The sequence below is a fragment of the Salvia hispanica genome, chromosome 2 (genome assembly GCF_023119035.1).
Source record: "Salvia hispanica cultivar TCC Black 2014 chromosome 2, UniMelb_Shisp_WGS_1.0, whole genome shotgun sequence".
Taxonomy (NCBI): domain Eukaryota; kingdom Viridiplantae; phylum Streptophyta; class Magnoliopsida; order Lamiales; family Lamiaceae; genus Salvia; species Salvia hispanica.
In genome coordinates this window covers 35,056,010-35,078,589 of record NC_062966.1, presented here as the reverse complement: position 1 = coordinate 35,078,589, position 22,580 = coordinate 35,056,010, and the positions used below count along the sequence as shown (strand labels likewise).

General features: G+C 35.0%; 5 protein-coding genes across 10 annotated transcripts; 1 reads left to right on the top strand and 4 right to left on the bottom strand.

Annotated features, from left to right (window-relative positions):
• Positions 1 to 637: 637 nt before the first annotated feature.
• Positions 638 to 1,688, bottom strand: LOC125204240 (CLAVATA3/ESR (CLE)-related protein 25). The gene is made up of 2 exons (XM_048102839.1): positions 1,276 to 1,688; positions 638 to 1,202 (listed from the first exon to the last, which is right to left on the bottom strand). Exons 1-2 carry the CDS (start codon positions 1,473 to 1,475, stop codon positions 1,169 to 1,171), a joined length of 234 nt encoding a protein of 77 aa, XP_047958796.1. The 5' UTR covers positions 1,476 to 1,688; the 3' UTR covers positions 638 to 1,168.
• Positions 1,345 to 7,830, bottom strand: LOC125204234 (putative rRNA methyltransferase YlbH). Of its 6 annotated transcripts, none has more exons than XR_007173521.1 (11): positions 7,652 to 7,830; positions 7,463 to 7,560; positions 6,907 to 7,002; positions 6,462 to 6,566; positions 6,243 to 6,347; positions 5,976 to 6,114; positions 5,467 to 5,582; positions 5,335 to 5,391; positions 4,983 to 5,197; positions 4,075 to 4,159; positions 1,345 to 1,389 (listed from the first exon to the last, which is right to left on the bottom strand). XR_007173521.1 is itself a non-coding variant. In XM_048102833.1 (9 exons), exons 1-9 carry the CDS (start codon positions 7,782 to 7,784, stop codon positions 5,114 to 5,116), a joined length of 933 nt encoding a protein of 310 aa, XP_047958790.1. In that variant the 5' UTR covers positions 7,785 to 7,830; the 3' UTR covers positions 4,725 to 5,113. The 6 variants fall into 6 exon arrangements, 1 of the variants encoding a protein (XP_047958790.1); XR_007173522.1 differs by lacking the exon at positions 1,345 to 1,389 and adding an exon at positions 2,183 to 2,273; XR_007173519.1 differs by lacking the exon at positions 1,345 to 1,389 and adding an exon at positions 2,673 to 2,757.
• A 3,580-nt stretch (positions 7,831 to 11,410) lies between these two features.
• Positions 11,411 to 14,620, top strand: LOC125204231. The gene is made up of 9 exons (XM_048102828.1): positions 11,411 to 11,783; positions 12,037 to 12,114; positions 12,215 to 12,547; positions 12,773 to 12,908; positions 13,000 to 13,162; positions 13,249 to 13,377; positions 13,511 to 13,705; positions 13,996 to 14,118; positions 14,211 to 14,620. The coding sequence occupies exons 1-9, from the start codon at positions 11,603 to 11,605 to the stop codon at positions 14,301 to 14,303; spliced, it is 1,431 nt and encodes a 476-aa protein (XP_047958785.1). The 5' UTR covers positions 11,411 to 11,602; the 3' UTR covers positions 14,304 to 14,620.
• A 2,131-nt stretch (positions 14,621 to 16,751) lies between these two features.
• Positions 16,752 to 17,981, bottom strand: LOC125204236 (transcription factor MYB35). The gene is made up of 3 exons (XM_048102835.1): positions 17,694 to 17,981; positions 17,487 to 17,616; positions 16,752 to 17,376 (listed from the first exon to the last, which is right to left on the bottom strand). The coding sequence occupies exons 1-3, from the start codon at positions 17,824 to 17,826 to the stop codon at positions 16,752 to 16,754; spliced, it is 888 nt and encodes a 295-aa protein (XP_047958792.1). The 5' UTR covers positions 17,827 to 17,981.
• A 222-nt stretch (positions 17,982 to 18,203) lies between these two features.
• Positions 18,204 to 21,207, bottom strand: LOC125204235 (probable prolyl 4-hydroxylase 7). Its single transcript, XM_048102834.1, has 8 exons — positions 20,928 to 21,207; positions 20,699 to 20,785; positions 20,535 to 20,592; positions 20,299 to 20,403; positions 19,457 to 19,514; positions 19,190 to 19,365; positions 19,044 to 19,104; positions 18,204 to 18,681 (listed from the first exon to the last, which is right to left on the bottom strand). The coding sequence occupies exons 1-8, from the start codon at positions 20,984 to 20,986 to the stop codon at positions 18,377 to 18,379; spliced, it is 909 nt and encodes a 302-aa protein (XP_047958791.1). The 5' UTR covers positions 20,987 to 21,207; the 3' UTR covers positions 18,204 to 18,376.
• Positions 21,208 to 22,580: the final 1,373 nt, after the last annotated feature.

Sequence of the window (22,580 nt, the reverse complement as noted above, 5' to 3'; positions counted from 1 at the left end):
AGTATTATTTTATGGAGTACATTTCATATGTAATTCTCAAAACAACCACACTAGATGTAAGTACTGGAATAACTCGTTACCACAATAATTGTCATACATAAATGTTTGGAGAATGTGAATCCAATAGCATATGTTAGTTTTATTAGTATTTGAGTCACCAAAATATTATTGACTGTGAGTTTGAATTCAAATAATTCACATGTTTCACTGAAAGATAGTCTCACACTATTAAGAGACTCCATATACTATGAATAATGATTTCATAATATATAAAAAAACAATTTGCAATTGAAATGTAAAAAATAATACTTCATCTATTCACAATCAATAGTTTTGCATTTTCACTTTGGTCCATTCATAAAAATTAGTTTTCTTATATTCTTGATAAGTTTTTTCTCTATTGAGCTTTGTTTCATTGTCCACTTATAATATTCTAATTATTTTTCTTCTATACTCTTCATACTTTACTAATTTTGCATTAAAATTCGTGAAATTCAATATCAAAATTATTAATAGCGAACTGATGGTACGGAGTAGAATGATTACCTAAATTTCAGGCACTAAAAAAACATATTAGCAACATTTGAGGGGCAAATATTTAGAAAGAAGAGCCCCTTTAATTGAGCCCGTGGCGACAACCTTTATTAGGGAACACGACCAAATATCTCAAAACAAAAGTTATAGACATTACCATCATTATTTGCATGAGCATGCTACCTCAAAACATGTCCAAAAGAAATTTTTAACTATTATTCTATTTTAATTGTCCCAACACATGTTCTAGAACAATTAATTCTACAAACAACCCCTTAATTCTCATGACACAAATTCACAAACAAGTTGGATTTCCTCGACTCGACTGCTTAAGCCTGCGTTGAGCATAACTAATACGAGATCGAAACACGACACGGAACGCCTTGCCCCGCATGATCTTTTGACATGCAAAGCAAGTATCAAGAATCTTTGTCTGAGGAGATAAGCAAAATATAGTGATTGAGACACCCTGCAAAAAGCTATGCCCTCTTTTTACCAGAAATAGTAGCCATCATCATCATCATACATGGATCCAACATTTCTCATCACAACAAATATGTAGTATAAACTTATGTAACATTTTCATCCCACTTCACAATTCACAGAAATGGAACTCCAAATTCACCTTTCTTCTTCATGTTGGCGGTAGTCTTGTAGTCCCAACTCTTCTGCAAAAGAAACAAGAACACCAACATAAATACTTGAGATTCTTAATAAAAAAACTCTCTTGATAAAATATACCTGTTGTGAATGGGATCAGGGCCATTGGGGACTCTTCTCTTGCTGACAAAATTGAGGTGGAGACTACTAGTCTTCTTGGGAGTTTGCATTGGGATAGTAATAATAGTCCTAAAACTGAAGTGGGATAAGCTCACAATTACAAGAAGCAGAAGGAAGCAGAGAAAGCTAACTGACAAAGCAACTTTTCTTGCACAACCCATGTCCTAACTAGAAAAATCTGCAAATCTCTACACGTTTAGGGCATGGTTGTGACCGAGGACGAGGATGAGGACGTAGACCGGGTTTTAAAGGAATGGGAGAGTGTGGAAAATGGTTAAGTTTTGTTGGGAGGGGAAGAGAGTTTTGGGTTTTGGCTAGGTTTGGAGAGTGAGATTTTCTTACAAGAAGAAGATCAAGTTATGAGGGAATTTGTGTTTTTTGGTTACTAAGGTTAATAGATGTGTACTGTTAAAGTTGGGGTTGCTTTGTGGTGATTGGTCCACACATAACTTGCCCTTTATTTTTGGCGTGTTCAAATTTTTATGGGACCTCTCTCTCTCTATCTCTCTCCATCTATTTCTTGATCAACCTCACTCTAAGAATGGGGACTTTGAATTTTGTGCCACATCTCTTGGTTAATTTGTTAATTAATTAGGATGAATGAGTAAACACTGTGTTTCTCTTTTAAACTATTGGTAGTGGTATGATGAAATCCTGGAATTATTTATTGGCATCGAGATGTAATTTATATATGTGTAGGAGTGTAGAAATAGAATTTTCCCTTTTGCATAACACAGTACGATTTAACGTGCATTTAGGTTTGGAAACGATGTCACCGTAGGTATTCATTATATAATTTTTTATATACAATTTACAATGAAAGAGCATATGTGTAACTAAGTAGCAAATTCCTAATCTTGGTCATAATAGGAATCATGTTAAGTCTAAATATATATTGTACGAAAGCTCAAACTGTTGTCATCGTGATCGTATTCAATTTTCTTTCAGACACCATACTCCTACATATGATTGCAAAAAGCAAATTAGTATGTTTAAAACATTAATATTTTGAGTTGAAAACCAACATAAAAAGCATTCAGATGTGATGGCTTTGTTTTAATCAACATAAATTTATATAACATATTTTTTTTATCAAACTCAAGGTGATCAAAGCAAAGAATGCAGAATCTAGTTTGCTGGATTATGATGGGACTTATTTAAGCTTTCAAGTTTCAACTTACTAAATAAAGAAGTGTCATATCTAATCAACATATATTCTTCGCTACATTTCATGAGAATTGATCTACATTGAGTAGGGACAAAATTCACCCCAGCCATAAATTCATCAAAAATAAAATAAGGCATCTAGTACAACAGATATGGAAGTATTTTATTAACTAAAATGATGAACAACTCACATGCAGAGGTGACTACAAATCGAGTCGTGAAACAGAAGTTTGAATTGAAATTTGAACCAGCTTTTTCTATGTTATTCCTGTCACACTGTCTCCTTCCATGTTACAAACTTAGCCGAATAAATGCAGCTAGAAAATAGAAATATGTCACATTCATAATGTTTATACAACAAAATATTTATGCATACCGTTATTTTGTGTTCGTCTATACCTTTTATGACAAGCCTTCAATTTCGAAATAAGAGAAATGCAAGAGTCAATATTCGCTATGAGACATCATAGAATTCGACATGAAGATCCATTAATCACACTGGAAACCTTAAACAGTTGAGGATCTACCCAAAAACGAGAACTGAATCATGTGTAAGAACTAAGAAGGAGAACTAAACAAATTATAACGAAGAAGTTTGTAATTTCTAGGCACGACGATTGGCTAGTGTATGCAATGCTAGAGGTTGGCGTTCACTACTTGATTAACACCGATTTTAGGTTAAAATATTGTGTAGCTGAAACCAGGACGGTAAACTCGATATGCCAGTTTTGATTAATTAGCCCGTCATAGTTGATTATGGTTCAAAAACTAGAAACGTTGGCACAATTCCAAACCGGTCCAACGGTTCCAATTTAATCACGCATTGTCTAATTTTATGCAGTAATCCTAACGCAAATGGTGTAACTTTATCTCCATCTTGATTGCATTACACTATTCATACATGCATGTCCAAAAACAAGGGTCGCTATCTTTGTGGTCCTAAAAAGCAAAATCTACAACTTCAATCTTTCCTTTTGATTCAAAAGATCCAAAAGCAATTTGAAACATTGTTTGGAGCAAAGACTTTGGAATCAAGGATCATCAAATTTTAGATATGGATTGATTTTTGAGTAAATATTAGTACTTCTTTCGTCTCATTTTTTTGACATATTTCTTTTGGACACGATATTTAAGAAGTTAAAAAATTATGTAGGAAACCTTAAAAAGAATGTGTGGCATGAATAATGAAACAGGTAGAAATACTCATTACAGCAATATGATGCAACTTACTGAGTTAAGATGTGAATAGTCACTCACATCCAATAAACAAATTTGCTTTTCTTTTCTTACAACAAATATTTTCTTTTCCTTTTTAACTAAAAGAGGTAACTGTACCTACACTCTGTGTGGTCCTTAAAAGCAACATCTAAAACTTCAAGTGTTGATTCTTATTCAAATGAAAGATCCAAAAGCAAGTGCAAATGAACGGTGTTTCGAGCAAATATATTCATCGAATTTAGCTGTATTATTCATCACATATTAACAGATTAGGGTGCTGGACCAATTCAAGTAGATCCTTTTACAAAGATGAGAGGCAAAAGAGAGAATCGAGTCAAGCATGAAACGATGAAATAAGAGATCAAGAATATGCACCTTTCGACCATGGTGGTTGCATATTCCACACATCTTCAGGCATCATAGACCTGCTTTCTTTTGTTCACTTGGAGTTAAGGAGTCCCTGTGATCACACTCAAAGTATCATACAGTTACTAACAACAAAAAGTATCCAATGGGGGTTAAGGATGGCACAAAGTTTTATCAGAAATATGGGTCCAAATCCGCGTTCAAACAAAATAGATGGCCCTCTTCCTGCTTTACAACATTTGTCCTAAGCTCTGGAACCTCGGATCATGACTTGAGCATGCAACCAAGAATAGTGTACCGTCTCAACAAAATATCACAGTTTCAACACCAAAAGGAATCGTCAGAATTCAACGAAAAAACTACATGAAGCTTTGCTCTATGCAACTCATATAGTTGGCTCCAAACATCTTTTCGGCTTGTAAAACTCAAATTACAAGACAAACATAGATAGTGCCAACGTACGTAACTTCATCCCATGAAGTGTAACAGCTGAATTTCAGCCATATTTGATCTACGAGTTTAGAATGGATACACAAACTTCAACAGCCGAACAGGAAATTCTATATGAAAGCATCAAAAGCACAAAATGGGAAATGAAGACAAAGGGTACGAACTTTAGTTGAGAACTCAGTAAATTTTGCATAAACTAGAACATAGAATGACCAAACAAAATGCTACAAAATTTTCAATAGATGCCGAATTCAGGATTATATACAAGCACCAAGGGCACCAAAGGCAAGTAACTATAACTAGATTTCAGCCAATGAAACGTGCTTAACTGGTTACAATAGATCCGAGCGCATTGATCTCTTCACATTTTGTTACAAAGATGAAGAAGAGTTCTGACAGACAAGTCCAACTATAAATTGACATGAATAGTTGGCCCAAGTAGGGGCAGCTTATTGTTGGTGATTTACCTGGGAGCATAAGCTGCACTTGCATTGCAAGTTGACTAATCAGGTGCAACGTGATCGAGCTCATCAGAAAACATACAAATTTCTAATCAAGCAACCGTTTCCATTTCAGACCGTTTGTGTGATAATGACAGTCACGTCTCTGATTTACTCTTCTTTTGTGCCCACTGTGGTCCGTATATTGCTAAATGTGTCCGGCCAAACCGCCGATCAGCTATCTGCATTCATTAAACAAAAAAAAAAAACCGAACTTGCTTATAACATAGAACTTTGAAATTAGAGGTAGGGTTTGATGAAGTGATAGTTTTGAATCGTGGTATATACATAATTAAATGATTTTCGTAGTTTAAGTTACCTTTACCAAGCTCGCACATGAATCCAGCATGTCAGTTCTCAATGGATACTCAACTACCTGGAGAAATGACGCGAACAGATCATGCTTTAGTAGATAAGAATGAAGTCTAGCAAAAGATTCACGTGCACTTACTACAAATGTATTCTCCCCGACAACTGAGGAATTAGATATCTGGTCCATCAGAACTGCGTAATCAACAAGCATGTATGGAGGAGTAACACTTATATAATCGAATTCCGCTTCTTTTCCTACATCAATCAGATACCGATATATAAGAATCCTCTAAAGAACGATGGTAGAAAAAAATAATGAAGCAAAATATATGAACTGGCAACTTGAATATGATGTATAATTTGATGATGCTTGATGAGTATACCATATACGACATAGATCCTTTATACTGTTATAAAGGAGATTCAAAGAAACCAGACAGTACTCCAGAGAACCAACATTCTTTAATATAGTCTCACTTACATCACACATAAATCACTTGATACGTTTTAGATATTTTATAAACCTCTCTAAACAATTGTCTTACTGAACATTGTATGACCATATTTTAAGATGTTGGTTATTAGTTCTATGTATAAACTTGAAGAAACATAGTCATATTAAGACTTAAAAAAGGATGATATCGTCACCTAGATATCGTTGTGCATTTTCCAAGAATGTTTCAACACGGGCAGTATGTATAACTGAAGCCTCGAGAAATCCAGTTGATTCTAAGTTAGGCTGCAGTACATCTGAGATAACCCAAGGATCCATTTCCACAAAGTGGGCCTAAAAATCATGAATCGAGCCAGGAAGTATTTAAGGGAATGTGAGCAGGGAGAGTATGAAACTCAAGCTGTATCCCGAGCACTAAAAAAGTTCCAAATAGAAACAAAAATTGTATATAAGTAATGTACCTCAGAGCATCCTCTGCTGATAGCTTCAATGCCAACAGATCCCGTGCCACTGTACAAGTCCAACCAACGCCCAGGCCTCAGAGATTGAGGCGAGCCACCTGCTGCCTATTTTATAACAGTTTGATGAGTGGTTTCATTGCAACAACATACTATGTTAAGCAATTCAAAATCAGTCACATACGTCAAACTAGATTAAAAAAATCTAAGAAAACATTCCACCTGTAAAATTGAAAAAGCTGCTCCCTTCACAACTTCCATCATAGGCCGCACGTCCATACTCTTTGGTGAGAGCAACTTTTTCCTCCGAGCCGTTCCCCCGAGTACCTAAACAACCGTTGATATGAAATTCTTCGTTGTAATTATATCCAGCAACTCCAACATTGTAGTCAGATAATTAAATAGTCCGGGTTGCAAGAAGTTGGAACCTTTGAATTTATGTTGGAAATTTACATAAGTAACTATACTAGTAAAAATCGACTCACTGCCAGCCTAGAAATCGAACCTGTGATACTGTGTCTGCAGAACTAGATATAAGTCCAAATTTGCCTAATTAAATGAAACTAGCTATAATTCCAATTCAAAATCCATTGTTCGACACTTATTTTTCTTGGTAAATTTAGTGATAATTTAACAATGAGATTGAAACTGGAAAAGAGTCCTAAACCTGAAGCAATTTGTGAGTCTCTCTTGGTGGCTTTGGCTCCTGCACCGGTGTATTGCTTTTCTTTTCCAAATTCCCTTGCTCTCCTCTCCTCTTCATCTGTAACACAAAAGTAACAAATTTAAGAATACAACTTTCTCTCAAAGAAAATCCTTCTTATCACACACATACAACTAAGAAACACAATGCATCCTTTATCATTATCATTATCATTATCATTATCAATTTATCATTCTCCTTCTCCTCTCTCTCTCTCTCTCACACACAGTCAAGATAATGATAATCCTACTTATCACGAACACAAAGAGCTAAGAAACACAATTCATCCATCATCACACTGCCACACACACACACACACTCTCTCTCTCTCTCTATCTCTCTCTCACGCACACACACACACAACTAAGGAACAGAATTCATCCATGACAATTCTACTAGTCCCCTTCCAGTTCTTTCTCCCACACATATACGCAACTAAGGAAACGCAATTCTACCCAAATCAAATCTCCTTACCACGCACAAGCACAGCTGCACAAAGATAATCAAGAAAAAATGTCACCTTTCGAGATTGTTTAGGTAAGAACTCATCTGGATTAAGGCCGTACTTCTCAAGGAACTCCCTTTTCTTGTCATTACCAACAATTTCGCTCCTGGGTTCTGAAATATAACCAAATGGGACTTTAAAAATCGGCCTCTTTTTCATTTCCTTTCATAAAACCGAAACATAAGCAGAAAAACCGAGTGTTACTGTTAGAAAAGGTAATAACAAACGGATGGCGGGTGCAGCGGCGTGCGGGCTTCGAAGGCATGCTGAAGGAATAGGGATTGCTTTGGAGAAAATCACTTCTTGTTAGGTGCAACGAGGTTGGCAAAATCGCCATTTTCGTCTGTCTGCTATTTGCTTCGCAGCTTCTGATGACTGATGAAGTGATAATAATTAAGCAATATTTTTCCTCAAAATAATTAACGCAATGTTTTAACGTTGGAAGTATTGAAACGCATTTGGGCCTTTTCCATTCGAGTTTTTCGGTTTTGGGCTTTTTCATTCGGGCTATTCTTTTGGGCTTTGATCAAACTTCATGCTTCTATATTCCTATGTGGAAAATGTAGTTCTACTTCTACATCTGCATAGGTTTGAAATTATGATTTTTTTAATGCGAAAATATCCATTTTTCTATTATGGATGGATAGAGGTGGGGTTGAAAAGGGCAAACCGATCTCATCTTTGACCACGAGCATCAAAAAATTCTACTACCAGTTATTAAATAGTCTTTTGGTCTGTCATCAATCATAACTTACTAAGTTAGTAGTTCCGATCTAATAAGTTCTGTTTTGTGGATCGGTCACTGTACAAAGAGTTTTATTATAGAGGAAAAATAAAAATAAGATAAATACTCTAGATGAAACTAATCAAGTCATTTATCCAATATGATATTGAGGAATGCTTGATCAAACATGTAATTGTGTATCGCAAGTCGCAACAGCTATTTACAACGAGTTAATGATGTTAGATGTATACTACTCCAATATGCAAAATAAATTCACCCACTTTACTAGACATAATGTTTAGGTAATAATATATCAAATACAATAAGATAATGAAATGTCACACATTAAAGATAATGAATACGACTATACGAGATTAGAATAGTAGCTACTCATCATGTCAATGACTTGGGTTAGCTTAGAACTATTCAAAACAACATACAAATGGAATCAACTTGCTACATAGTTATGAAATCATTTAACCCACATTTACCTTATATACCTTTAGTTGATCATATTACTATCTTATCCTCAAATTATTTATCTCTCTTACACCTATCTCTCGCATCCACCTACCACTTAGGCACTTATACCATAATTACTTCCAACAACACAAACACTGATCCAAAACTTTTTTTTATTAAACAATATTAGAAATCCAATATTAAAATCCTAGCTCTGACATCAATTAAAATCGTAGACGCATCCCATCTGTAATCAACTAAACTGTTAACCATAATTAAATCTCAATATTAAAATCCTCTATCATCAGTTAAAATTCCACGTACATATGATCTGTAATCAACTCAAGATATGCTACCGAATTCTAATTTCTTAAATATACTAAAAAGTACTCCTACTCTTTCCATCCAAATAACACTGCTCAATTTGTCATTTTTTTCGTCCCCTAATAATGTGCTCATTTTTCCTTATAGAAACTAAAATGAGAAATAAAAATATAACCCAAAAAGTAGATGAAATTGGTAAATACAAAATGACACGTGCAGACACACAGCATATGGTCCACGCGTTGGCCTGCTGCCATCTAACTCTGTGTATAATAAGTTGGGAGTATTTAACAAATAATTCAAACATCGTGGAAGCCCATCTCACCACTTAAACGCGTTTACATTAGTCAATTTCTTCATTATTTTATTTACTCCCAAACTTTATTTTACACCTAAAATATCAACTCTTTATTTTAACAAGTACTAGTATTTTTTTTACAATTGTGGATTGGTACCGAAATATTGGTCATAAAGTTATTAAAAACAGTAAGCGAAAATAATTATGTTCAAATATTATACTAGTACTACTAAAATTTGGCTATTATTATTACTATTATTTTTATTATGATTACTATTATTATTATTGTTATTGTTGTTGTTGTTTATTCTCAATTTTTATGTAAAAGTGTTATTTTTAATACATTAGTATATTACAATTATGGTAGCATTCATGGAATATATGAGACATTTATAATACGTGGGCAACATTCCAATGCTTTGAAGTTTGATGCCGAATACATAAATATTAGAATAATGACAAACGAGATGCATAAATAACTACATTTGGATTATTAATATTTGAAGTAGTGAGCTAAAAAAAATATAATGAAACTATACAGCTAGTACATTATGGTTGTCCACAATTTTTTTAAATAAACTTACATGAATTAATAAGTAAAATCAATGCTCAATTTACTATATTTAAAATAATTTATTAATAGTTCAATTTAAAAAAAAAACTAAAAAAAGCTTATGAACGAAACAATAGTAATGTAATTATTGAGCATCACTTCATAAATATCAATATAATCATCCTAACATGTTGACAATTATTCATAGTTCAAACATCATTTTCAAATATGATCATCTAACCAACAAATTATCATTTCGAAATACCTACGCCATCTTTTAGAATTGTTAAAAGATAATTAAGTACTAATAAAAAACAGATTCAGACAGCTGATACTTAACAACATCAACACTGCTTTAATTTTCTCATTAGTCAAGATGAAACTTCAAATACATATACTAAACCTATACAATAATACCAAATTACAATTCCGGAGAAGCCCCAGAAAATATGACCAAAACTAGGGTCTATTTTATAAGTTATTTCATCCTTTTTTTGTGGTTATATGAGATAATTCACAAAGATGTAAGTGATGTGAAAATATGTAATTATCACTGTATTTATACGATGTCATAGGTAGTCAAAAAGTAAATATACGTTCATACTAATACTTTTTCAAAGTGCTTTTTTGAGGCGTTTGAATTCAGTGTGACTTTTTTATAACTTGTGCTACTTCCATAAAAAATATTCTTGAACGCAGTTTCTAATACATTCCGAATTATTCGAATATACTAACATTTATACTGAATATGATTTCAAAAATCCCACACACAAAAAAAGAATGAAAAATGTCGAAATTATAATTTGATTTAGTCTCATATCTATACATGGTATATCAATATTTCCTAACACGATTTACACGAAAAAATTATTAACCCAATTCGATTGTTAATTTGTTATCCCTTTGTCTCTTATATAAACATTAATAATTAACATTTGAATCATAATTCGTTTTGTCAATTTATTAACTTTTAAAATTATATTACAAATATTTTTTTAATTTTTTCTAACTCTCACGATGATCATAGTCAAAACTAATGTCATAAAATCAGACGTGAAACAAAACTATAGTAGAATAATTAAAATTTTATATAAGCACCATAATGACATTATTTTATTGTCAAATTATATTTGACTTTACCATCTTAATTTCAATTCTAAACACTATAAGATAATTTCCATGAAAATTTAGCTTCTACAGTCAAATTTTGGAATTGACCAAAACTCAACAAAAAAAATTATGATTCCCAAATTATCTATTTTTACAAATAATCTAGAAATTGGATTTCGAATTATTACCATATAACCCACTATACAACCATAGATTTCGAATTTTAATATAAATAAAATCTTATTGAGACAATTCCATCATCCTATAATATACGTATAAACTACTATTTACGATCAAAATCTTGATTCACAAGTTGAAATCCAACCAAAAATAAAAAGGAAATCTTGATGCGTTCCAACCATCAGCAGACCGAATCACTGCGTTTATTTTACAAGTCAACAGAGACAACTCCTACGCTCTCATTGACTAATCTCTAGTCCGTTTATACACATTATTTTAATCTCTATTTATCTCAGAGTAATTCTGATTAATGGAACAACGGCGGAGTTAACTGCTAATCCACGCTACTAATTTTTTTGTTTGGTGAGTTTTTTCCTAAATCGGCTATGAACTGTAGCTAATCACCCCCAAAATACCCTATATATACACCAAAATACTCCAATTTTGAGCTTTGAAGAAGAGCTGTATTCAAGTTTATTCGGATCCGTTTGTGAAATCGAGAGGATGGGCGTGTGCGGGTCGAAGCCGAAGGGATGCGTGGGGATGAAGGGGAAGTTGAATTTGCAGAAGAAGCGGAAGAAGCAGAGAGCGGGAAGAGTTAAGAAGGCGCATTCTGCGAATAATCGGCATCGCGTCGAGCCTTCAAATCAGAAGGATGTTTCTTTCACCAATCCCTCTTTTCAAGGTGCCGATTTGCTTACCTAATTTGTGTTCGATTTGTTTCTGCTTGGGGCATTGGGAAATCCCAAATTTTGATGCTTTGTTGAATGCTTGCTGTTTTTGTGCTTAAATTTCTATTTTGTTCCTTTTTTCCAGCTGAGAAGTGATTAATTTTGAGATTTAGTTGTTTCGAATTGATGCTACTAGGATTGATTTTTTTGGAAATTTTCAATTTTTTCCATGGTTATTTAATTTTGTGAATTAATGTGATTTAATAGGAAGTAGTGAGGCATGGTTCGATCCTGATGGATTGATTGATTCTGATGGAGAAGATGAATTTTATAGCGTTCAAGACGGTTAGTTTTTAAGTTTTTAGCCATTTTTGCCTTTGATTTTATAAATTTGGGCCAAATGCAGTTATGTTTTAGCTGATGTTTATGACTTGAGATGTTGCAGATGCATCCCAAGCTGGATCGCTGTCTAATGTGGTTACTCCGAGGATTTCCAACCAAGTGATCGATTCGCAGCTTACCTCGGATGATGTGAGGAATCCGGAGGATGAGAGTGGTGGGAGGGGCGAGGCCGGGGGGATGCATAGCTGTGGGTTCCTATCGAATGCCTTGCTCCCTTGTCTCGCTTGTGATGAGTCCTTGGACGGGAAGAAGAAGGTAGACGAGTCTGTGGATGGGAAGAAGAAACTGCAGAGTGTGGTAGGCTCGAGCACGAAGAAGAAGATGTCTTTCACCCAATCTTTTAAATGGAAAGAAGGGCATGAAAACGCGGTTTTATGTAAGTGCCTCATCATTTTCTTATTATTTGTTGAGAGATTATTGTTGTGAGAGCTAGAGCATGACCATTGTCACTATGTTAAATGTCTACTTTCTAGCTTCGTTTGGCTCGAGAGTATGATTGTTTTTGGTGTGTACATTGTAATCCATGACTTGACTTAGTAGTTAGTGTAAGACTTGATAGTGTTTATGTGTCGTGATCAATCGTTTTCGATCTCTATCTCAGCGATGGGAAAGCCCGTCATACAAAGACCAATAGCCGGCTCACAGATTATGTGTTCGCCATTAGAGAAGAAAATAGCAGAGTCTTGGTCAAGGATTGAGCCAAATACCTTTAGAGTCCGTGGACGAAACTACATCAGGTGAGATGCTTTTTCCTTTACCCCATTTTCATTCTCTGTTGGAAATCAACTGATTAGGTAATCTGAATCACCATTTTTTCGTGTTTGGCAGGGACAAAAAGAAAGAACCTGCTGCAAATTATGCTGCATATATTCCTTTTGGAGTGGATGTCTTTTTATCTTCTCAGAAAATTGATCACGTCGCTCGATTTGTAGAACTCCCTTCTGTTGACTCGCACGGAGAAGTCCCCACTCTTCTCGTTGTTAACCTTCAGGTATATATATCTATCATTTGTCTCTATATATAAACAGCTTGATAATTCATGTTATCCTAACTTTGTGCATCCTATTACTCGATCAGATTCCACTTTACCCTGCAACGCTTTTCCAAAACGAATATGACGGGGCAGGGATGAATTTTGTTATCTATTGCAAGCTTTCAGACAAGTACGCAGAAGATCTCCCACTTCATTTTCGAGAAAATCTCAAGGTAAGGAGGAGGCATCTCTTACTCTCATGCCTGCAACTATGATTTCGCATGCTGCCAACCTTAAATTTTACGGGCCACAAACTTATGTTATGCAAGCAAAAGACTGAATCTGCTTTCCATTCTTGTTGAGCAGAAAATAATTGCCAATGAGACCGAGAGGATTAAGGGTTTTGCGCTAGACACGAAAGCACCATACAGGGAAAGATTAAAGATTTTGGGCAGAGTGATGAATGTTGATGACCTTCAGTTAAACTCAGCAGAGAGGAAACTTATGCATGCTTACAACGAGAAGCCAGTCCTTTCGCGACCTCAACACGAGTTTTACTTGGTAAAGTCTTTATCTTTTTGCATTCTTACATACCTCAATGCATATATATAACTAGAAGAATCAGGAGGTTTTGTACTAGTATAAACCTCATCACAGCAACAGATATTAGTTTTAAGGATAGCTTGTTAAGTTAGTGCTCGACTCGAGTTGAAGAAGATCCTAATTGCTAGTTTTTATTTGAATACACCACGATTTTCCAATGGTCAAAGTATATGTTGGGTTCAAGCTACATATGTGTGTTCTCGTGTTTCTCTAGCCACGAGAGATCTGACCATGTTCAATCTTTGCAGGGAGAAAACTACCTAGAGATCGATTTGGATATCCACAGATTCAGCTACATTGCTCGGAGAGGATTTGAAACGTTTCAGGACAGACTCAAGCACTGTGTGTTCGACTTTGGTCTGACAATTCAGGTTAGACACTAGAATCCCTCCTAATTCCTAAACAGACCTAAACTCTACAAAAACGTGCAGTTTCTCACCTTTACGTGCAACATGTGATGCAGGGAAACAAACCAGAGGATCTACCGGAGAACATGCTGTGCTGTCTACGGTTGAAGGAAATTGACTACGCAAACTACTGCCAACTTAGCTTCTGATGAGGTAACGCTTACCTCAGTACATGGATATCTAACCTATGAGGCCCGGAAATTATTCTTCGACGTGTGCTGCTGATGTCTGCATTTCAAGATGTTGGTGGTGCTGATACATGAGCAAGTGTACAGATATATATTGTATTGAATTACAATATAATTTTGTTCAAATTACACCCTCCTGAATTCTAGGGTTGGGTATTCATGTTGTAATTCTAGTAATCTCATTCATATTCATATGTTGAGCTTTTTATCACATTGTCTTGTTGTAATTCCCATAAATAAAAAAGACAAAGGACCGACGGTCCTACATTTTTTTTTCATTCTATCTCGTACTTTATTTCATCAATGTACACTTCGATCCAATTTATCATTGGATCGAGGTAACAATTCCATTTATTTACAAATATTTACATTGTGCATTGATGTACACAATGTTCCATTCTTACATCAAAATCCACAAACTAGATGTCTAACGGTATGTTCATATCAACAACAAATTGCCAAAATAAATCAAAATAAAAGGTGAAAAATGCATCTATGTCATAGATATATAGATCCAAAATGACGATAGGCGTCTAGGAGGTCGAGGAGCGAACGCACCGGCCAAAAATCGACAGAAAACCGCAGGTGTGGTGCTTACGTTTCGACTTAGAAGGCGGCATTGGGGTCGACATCATAGTGTCGTGTTTGTAAGCACCAAGATTGTTACTTCGATCTGATTTATCGTTGGATCGAAGAAACATTTCCAGAGGTTGTGCCGGAGGCTTTATTTCAACATCGTAATCCCATATTCTGCTACCTGAAGATCCTTGTCTTCGGAACGAATATGAAGATCTGGGTAACGTGTTCATGACAATATTGTTGTAATTTTTTTAAAAGTTTTTTTGTATCTATATTTATTATTGATTCTCATTACCATCCTTCTTTTGTAACGAACATAACGGCCATCTGACTTGATTGGGTTGATCTTATCCTTATTTTGTTTCAAATGCTTCTCTTTCATACTTGTGTTTAGTTACATTTAGTATTTTTTTATTATGATGGTATCATATTAATTTAGTGAATTATTGAATATATCTTGATGATATTCAATGCTTTAAAATCGGATTGATAATGAACTTACAAAATTATTAGTTTATGGTTCAATCGATTTGACCGGTCAGATCACTACTTAAATTGGAAAAGTCTAGCAAATAGTTACTCGAATTGAGCTGGACAACACACCTATTTACGACCGAACCAATTAAACCATCTGGTCTGATCCGCCCGGTCTTTAAAACACCGGATTTATTGAAATGAGACATAAATAATCATTGTGTATATGTTTTTGTGTGTACTTTTTATTCTTTAGTTTAACATTATATATGTGTGCACTTTTATTCTTTATTTTGGTTGGTTGGTTCTGACTTGAACTTGGAAATAAATCATGTTTGCATCTAAAACTATTAGAATCTCGTATCCCACATTTAAAATTATTATTTTAATATAAGAAATAATATTATAATTTAGTGAATTTTGACGTATATAACTAAAAAGGTAAAGTTGAAAAAAAATATAAAACTGATTGAAACTTTATCAACCATAATAATTAATTATTAAATAATGAAACTAAAATTAAATGTTAAACAATGATTACATAACCTTAAAATCAAATTAAAACGGACAAAATTGAAGGTGAATGAAAATTTTGAAAATAAAATTTATACACACCTTTAATTAAATATTATTAACTAGTGATTTATTAGCCGATGTTAACCGGTGATTTTTCACAATGCCTAATAAGGCCCACTTTTCGAAGAAATAATCCCTATTATTGTGAATATTAGTACTTTTTTAGGTAACATATATTAGGGGTAATCAAATGCTAACTAATTCCCAATCCAAAACTCAGAACATGTTGTTGGAAAATTTTCAACATATAGATATAACTTTATCAACATAACATGTAAATTTAAATCTCAACACAAAGATATAATTTTATCAACACAAATCTATTGAGAAAGTTTTGTCTTTGTGTTGATAATTTTAATACATAATATTGAGATAGTTTGGGTTCTGGATTAGAAGGTTAGTTTTATTTTAACACGACCCATATATATTAATTCTAAGATATAGATATGATTTTCTTTATGGAAAAAAAGATTTGTATGGGCCTTAGCACACTAACTAACTCTAACGACTCTTATTCAAAATTTAGGCATATGACATAATGGTGTTATAACTAAATGGTTAAAAAGTATTTAGAAAATTTGAACAAGATCATAAAAATGAAAATATCTTACAATTAGTATAATTCTTTCGATGCAAATTGTGTTTCTCTCCCCACCATATATTTGTTCACAATATCATCTTATACACATGACATGTAACCATATACTCAAATAAATGAGAAATGCAAAACATTTGTGAATAATCATGAAGATTTCACACCAAACCATTTTTGAACAATGATCAATAATCATAGTTTTCATCAAAAATCTCAGGAAACTGCAGCCTAATCTCCATGTCACGTGCCAACATGTCTTCCACAAATGTATCTGCAGCAGCAGCACCACTCTTCTCAACACAAATCTCATTTTCACTAACAACATTCCCTTCTTCTTGCACCTCATTGCCTGATTCCACCATCTCCATATTCTTGCACTCCAATATGTATTCCTCGTTGCACGAAAATGGAGAGGTGGGCAGCGTTGGAGCCTCACACGAGCGCGACGATCCACCCCCAAAACGCGTGACACTCGCTGCAGAGGCAGATGCAGAGGAGGAGGCCTCACTGAGCATACAAGGGTGGGCGTTTTCTTGACTAAACGCGTTGCTATAGGTGGTGAAGTGATCGATCTTCTGAGGCTCGTTGGGCTGGATCCAGCGGCCCGTTTGGGTCTGGAGGAAAGGGTTCCTGTTCCGCGTGATGGGGGAGCCACTGATCCTCCCATACTCACTAAAAAGCTGGGAGAAAGGCTTGTGTGTGATGGGATCGATCCCCATCTTCGTCAGCTTCTTCTTCAGCTTCGTGTTCCAGTAGTTCTTCACGTCGTTGTCTGTTCTCCCCGGAAGCCTCCTAGCTATCAGAGACCACCTAAGTAGCAAACAACAACACCACACTTAAAAATCTTGATGGACTATAAAACCAACACTCAAAATCAAAACAAAGCAAAACAAGATTCATTTGAAGTATAGCAGATCTACCTGCTGCCAATGGTCTTGTGCATTTCAAGAATGCACTCTTCTTCTTCGGGTGTGAAGCCGTCGTGTTTGAGGTCAGGGCGTAGATAGTTAGTCCATCTAAGTCTGCAGCTCTTGCCACATCTGTTTAGGCCTAATACCAGATATCATAAAAAACATCATCAAAAAGAAAAGAGAGAATTGTGTAAGAAAAAGGGAAGATATACCAACCTGCTTTCTGAGGGACTAAGGTCCAGTTGCCAATGCCGTGGCTGGCGACATAGGCGAGGATCTTGGCGTCTTCCTCAGGCGTCCACGGCCCTCGTTTGACGTTGGCCTTGTCGCAGCAAGGAGGCCTCCCCATCTGTGCAGTGAGCAAAATGGGAGAGGGACTGATGTAATAATGATGATGATGTGAATTCAAGGATGAAGTTTGTTTTTTAAGGGAATATTAAAACTGCAAATTAACAAGGTGGAGAAGCATCAACTGCATGAAACTCTCTCCAATTAACAACAATTGCATGAGCTTTGTCGATTAATAAGAGTACTATTTGACATGACATGAAAATTAAACATGCAATCCCACCCTTCTCTCTCTTTCTCTCTCCCCTTTTGTGCGTGTGTTTGTGTGACTAATACTGAATATTGAGAATAACTTTGTACTCCAGATTATGGAAGATGTCCTGCATATAACATCTTTTGGTTCAAATTGTGACACAATCAATTAATCTCATCAAGAAATTCAATTAGTACTTTATTCAATATATTGCATGATAAAAATTGCTGGTCACTACAAAAGTTTTGATTGTATTCCTTCATATATAAGTCTAGTACATTAGTTTCTTTCTCATGTATACAAATCGCAAACTGCTTCAATTTTTTTGTCTGAAAATTAGCTCAAGAAACCATTTTTACTAAGAGGAGCAGGCCTTGCAGCTCTTCCGGCAATAACCGGGCTCGTCCTTGTTTCCAACCATGTATAGCGGGTTCTTCTCGCACTCCCCTCTGAGAGCCCATGATGTGCAGTTGGGATCCTCGTCTACGCACTCACTCGTTGACCTGGCCTGTGGATTTTCAAAGGACCGGACATGGATCCACTTGGTTGCAGACCATTTCTCGCCCTCAATGACGGGGCAGCTCCCATGCAGGCTCGTGTTGTCAGTGGTGGCGTCTGGGTGGAGACTGAAGAATAACAGCGCGTCACCTTTCCTGGGTTTCACTGTCCAGAGGAGCGACACAAGAAAACCAAGTTACACAATGCACACAATGGATCAACAGAGACTGACGTCAAAACTCAATCACTGCTGAGGTGAGAATGAAAAAAGAAAATCCAATGCTTTATGCTCACTTTTTCATTTCATTAAGCATGTTCTTAAGTTGCACGCTTACATTCATCGGCAAAAATGTTTATTTCGTAATTTTTCTAACAAGGTGACTGTTTATAAAGGGTTTACCTGAGTAGCCTTGTTTGGCGCTTTTTCATTTCATTAAGCATGTTCTTAAGTTGCACGCTTACATTCATCGGCAAAAATGTTTATTTCGTAATTTTTCTAACAAGGTGACTGTTTATAAAGGGTTTACCTGAGTAGCCTTGTTTGGCGCAATCAGACAAGTCTTCGCCCTTTTGTTGTTTATCTTTAAACTGTATTTACAGTAGAGATGAAAGAGGTTGAGCTTAAAATGGGAGAAAACATGGATAGGCAAGAAATTGTACAAGTATTGCTCACTTCAGATTGAGGGAAAACTGTTTCTCCACCCTTTGCCACATCAGATAAATACATGAGCACAGTAGCGACCCGGTGACCACCCAATTCTAGATTAGCCTTGTCGTGGAAAAAGTCGAAATGTGGCTCGTACTTCTGGCCATGCTCATAATGCAAAATCTGCATAGCCTCCCCATTTTCTGTACAACAGATTTGTGATAGCAAAAATCAAGTCTCAGTTGTTAAATGGAGGAATAAGAAAAGGATACTAAAAAGCAGTTAATACATTACCTACAGGGAGGAAAGTCCATGCAGCAATTTTCTCCTCAACGCCGGCTATTATTGCATCCTACACGAATCACACACAACATAAGAGATAATTGAAACTTTAATTATGCTCTAAAAAATTCGTCTTCCAAAGAGTGGAAATTCTGAATATAAGGAACTCTAACTAAGCTGTAATCGTATGGTTAAATGAGAAATTGACATGAATTGCTAGGCACATGCGTGCTAGCCAGAGGACCCACAGGACATTAAGGCTGATCAATAGATATACAAATGCAATTTTCAGAAATCATGATTGTTTCCACATTAGCACTTATGCTAAATAAAAACATCTTTTACATATGCTCGTTGAATCAACGATATGAAAAATGCTGAATATCATCATATCATTAATATGTCTATATATTGTGACAGAATGAAATTAATCAGTATACATGAATTGGATAGTCCACAAAAATGACGGAGATAGCATTTGCTCAAGCTAGGAGTTTCGAACTTAACAAATCATGACAACATAGCCCAAACAGTTTCAAAGACGGAGGAAAAATCATCGATTTTTCAAGCAACAAGTTTCTAAAACATCGATTGTCTTCTAAGATCATGGCGCACGCTAGATAATGAATGTAGAATGGTCTCATTGAGTTCATCTAAAGCATAACATGTAACAATATTTTATAATACTATCATCTAAAGAGCTGGACAGCAACACTACCATTGCAACATAGTGATAAAGAGCTTAGATTTTCATAATCAAGTAGATAATTCAACTCAATGCCATTGCTGTTATGTGATAAAGCCGTTCAAAACTTCATCAAAGAGCAAAAAGTAATAGGTTTCACTTCACTAACCTGACGCTTTTGCAAGAACATGCCAGAACTCGTCCGGACTTCGCTCTCTATACTCTTGCCAGAATCATTGTCAGCTACCATAGATTTCTCCAGCTTATCTTTAGCCTACTCAAACAACATCGCACAAATCAATCAAAATTTTCCACCCCTAAAAGTAATGGTAACATTCAACAGACAAAGATAGTAATATCTAAAGAAACACCATTCCTTCATATATAGAAAAAGGAATGGCTAACCAGAGTAATGAAATGATCACACTCCTCATCAGTCAAAAACCCTCTGTACAAAAAAGCCCTGAGAAATACAAAATAAGACCAAAATCCCATATTATTAATCATAAAAAAAAACACAATTTCACACACAATCATTCGTATAAAATTATACAAATTAAAAAGAGAACCTTGGCTTCCACGAGATTTGGGTGACCCGGGTCGGATCAAAAGGCGCCGTGGAACGACCGGTTGTCATTTTCAACAATGACTCTTTTCTGATTATAAATCAATCGCAAAAATTGGGGGAAACGAGTGAGAGCAAGAAAATGAAGGGAAATAAAAAGAGGCTAAATCAGCCATGATCTACATTGTAAGCAATCAAGAATTGAATACAGTCTACAGAGAGATGAAACATACCCATGAGAGAATTGAACAAGGAAACAGAGGGAAATTACTAGAAATAATCTTGGGTCCATCAAAAGGTTGAAGCTTGAAACGTTTCTCTAAATTTCTGAAATTTCTCAGTTAATTTGGGGTAAATTGTGGCAGATTCTGGAAGGGGTTACAAAAAATTCAACGAAACGACTTGGACTGGGTATGAGTTTCCAGTTCCAAAATGAGGCAGTGGTATTTATTCGCCATTAATTGGAATTCAATAAATCTTTCATAGATAGGGGTTCACATTTCCACCCACCGGATTACGTACACGGTATAGTACTTTTTATAGTCTTTTTCTTGAAATTTCATGAGGAAAGAAAATAGAGTGTTACAATTAATAAAATATTAATAGATTGAACTACAAAATTTGTTCACATGTATAGTTAATCGAACATTGAAGTTATTCATATTTCAAAAATTGCATCAGATGCCTACATATGGGTATAATATCATTTATAGTCTTTTTTCCAAATTTCATTATTTATACCTCGTATTGCCGAGGAAAGAAAATAGAGTGTTACAATTAATAAAATATTAATAGAGTGAACTACTACAAAATTAGCCCCTATGTATAGTTAATCAAACATATTTCAAAAAATGCATCAGACGCCTACGTATGGATATAATATCATGAAGTCCTTTTTCACTATTTACGATCTTTCATAGTATTATGTTTATATAAAAAATAATATTTTAATAATATATTTTAAAATATTCTTAAAATTCAAATTTATTTATATTAATGAAATGTAATGATGAAATATTGGAAAGACTGAAATGTCCTTAGTGGCATTTTGGAAAAAAAAGGAGGGTGAGAAGGGCATGGAAGACCGTAAATAATGAAAAGGGACTTCAAATGATATTATACTCATTCGTAGAGGCATCTGATGTATTTTTTGAAACATGAGTACCTTCAACATTCGATTAACTATACATAGGGACTAATTTTGAAGTTCACTCAAATTAATAACAGTACTAGTCCCTCCCAAACACATTTTTGTCATCTTCATCATTTAAAAGACACATTTACTTTTTTTTCATTTTTAGTAAATGGACCTCATACTTTACTAACCCATTATACTCACGTTCTACTATAAAATTACTACATAAAAAAGGATTCACATTCCACTAACTTTTTTACTCTTTTTATTACAAAGTCAACTTCTTAAAATCCATGGCGAGTCAAAACGTGCCAGGGAGTACTACAGTACATTACAAAGTTTCAAAAAAAAATCAATTATGCTCGATTTTTTTTTTCCGGTTGTCATTTTGTAGTTTGTACTACTATACAACATTGTTCCGGCCCTCGCCCCATGGCCATGAGGTACTTATCAATTTAGTCACACCTAAATGTTGGTATGAGCTATGATGATATGAGTTGTTGGTATATGTTGTCCTTTATTTGAAAAAAATATTTTAATTTTATCTATGTTACAGTATAGGAGATCACGTTGAAGTCATACTCGGACAGGCTTTCTCTCATCGGCCTGATGTGCATGCCCAGAGCATTGCAAGGGACCGTGATCACTCATTGCCGAGAGGGTCAATGCTTGGATCTGGTCTATTGGATTCAACAACAGATTTATCTAAAGTAATATAAATATTATTTGAGGTTATGAACACAAGTATCGT

Excerpts from the sequence above, each read along its gene's own strand:
- LOC125204231 (XM_048102828.1), top strand. The coding sequence starts at position 11,603 with ATGGGCGTGTGCGGGTCGAAGCCGAAGGGATGCGTGGGGATGAAGGGG. Across the intron at positions 11,784-12,036 it reads CACCAATCCCTCTTTTCAAG|GAAGTAGTGAGGCATGGTTC; the intron begins GTGCCGATTTGC and ends GTGATTTAATAG. Across the intron at positions 13,706-13,995 it reads CTCAACACGAGTTTTACTTG|GGAGAAAACTACCTAGAGAT; the intron begins GTAAAGTCTTTA and ends CAATCTTTGCAG.
- LOC125204236 (XM_048102835.1), bottom strand. The coding sequence starts at position 17,826 with ATGGGGAGGCCTCCTTGCTGCGACAAGGCCAACGTCAAACGAGGGCCG. Across the intron at positions 17,617-17,693 it reads CTTAGTCCCTCAGAAAGCAG|GCCTAAACAGATGTGGCAAG; the intron begins GTTGGTATATCT and ends ATCTGGTATTAG. Across the intron at positions 17,377-17,486 it reads CACAAGACCATTGGCAGCAG|GTGGTCTCTGATAGCTAGGA; the intron begins GTAGATCTGCTA and ends TTTGCTACTTAG.
- LOC125204240 (XM_048102839.1), bottom strand. The coding sequence starts at position 1,475 with ATGGGTTGTGCAAGAAAAGTTGCTTTGTCAGTTAGCTTTCTCTGCTTC. Across the intron at positions 1,203-1,275 it reads CCTGATCCCATTCACAACAG|AAGAGTTGGGACTACAAGAC; the intron begins GTATATTTTATC and ends TTTCTTTTGCAG.
- LOC125204235 (XM_048102834.1), bottom strand. The coding sequence starts at position 20,986 with ATGGACCCAAGATTATTTCTAGTAATTTCCCTCTGTTTCCTTGTTCAA. Across the intron at positions 19,515-20,298 it reads TGTTCTTGCAAAAGCGTCAG|GATGCAATAATAGCCGGCGT; the intron begins GTTAGTGAAGTG and ends TGATTCGTGTAG. Across the intron at positions 18,682-19,043 it reads CGCCAAACAAGGCTACTCAG|TGAAACCCAGGAAAGGTGAC; the intron begins GTAAACCCTTTA and ends TCCTCTGGACAG.
- LOC125204234 (XM_048102833.1), bottom strand. The coding sequence starts at position 7,784 with ATGGCGATTTTGCCAACCTCGTTGCACCTAACAAGAAGTGATTTTCTC. Across the intron at positions 6,348-6,461 it reads CAGCTTTTTCAATTTTACAG|GCAGCAGGTGGCTCGCCTCA; the intron begins GTGGAATGTTTT and ends GTTATAAAATAG. Across the intron at positions 5,198-5,334 it reads CATGTGCGAGCTTGGTAAAG|ATAGCTGATCGGCGGTTTGG; the intron begins GTAACTTAAACT and ends TAATGAATGCAG.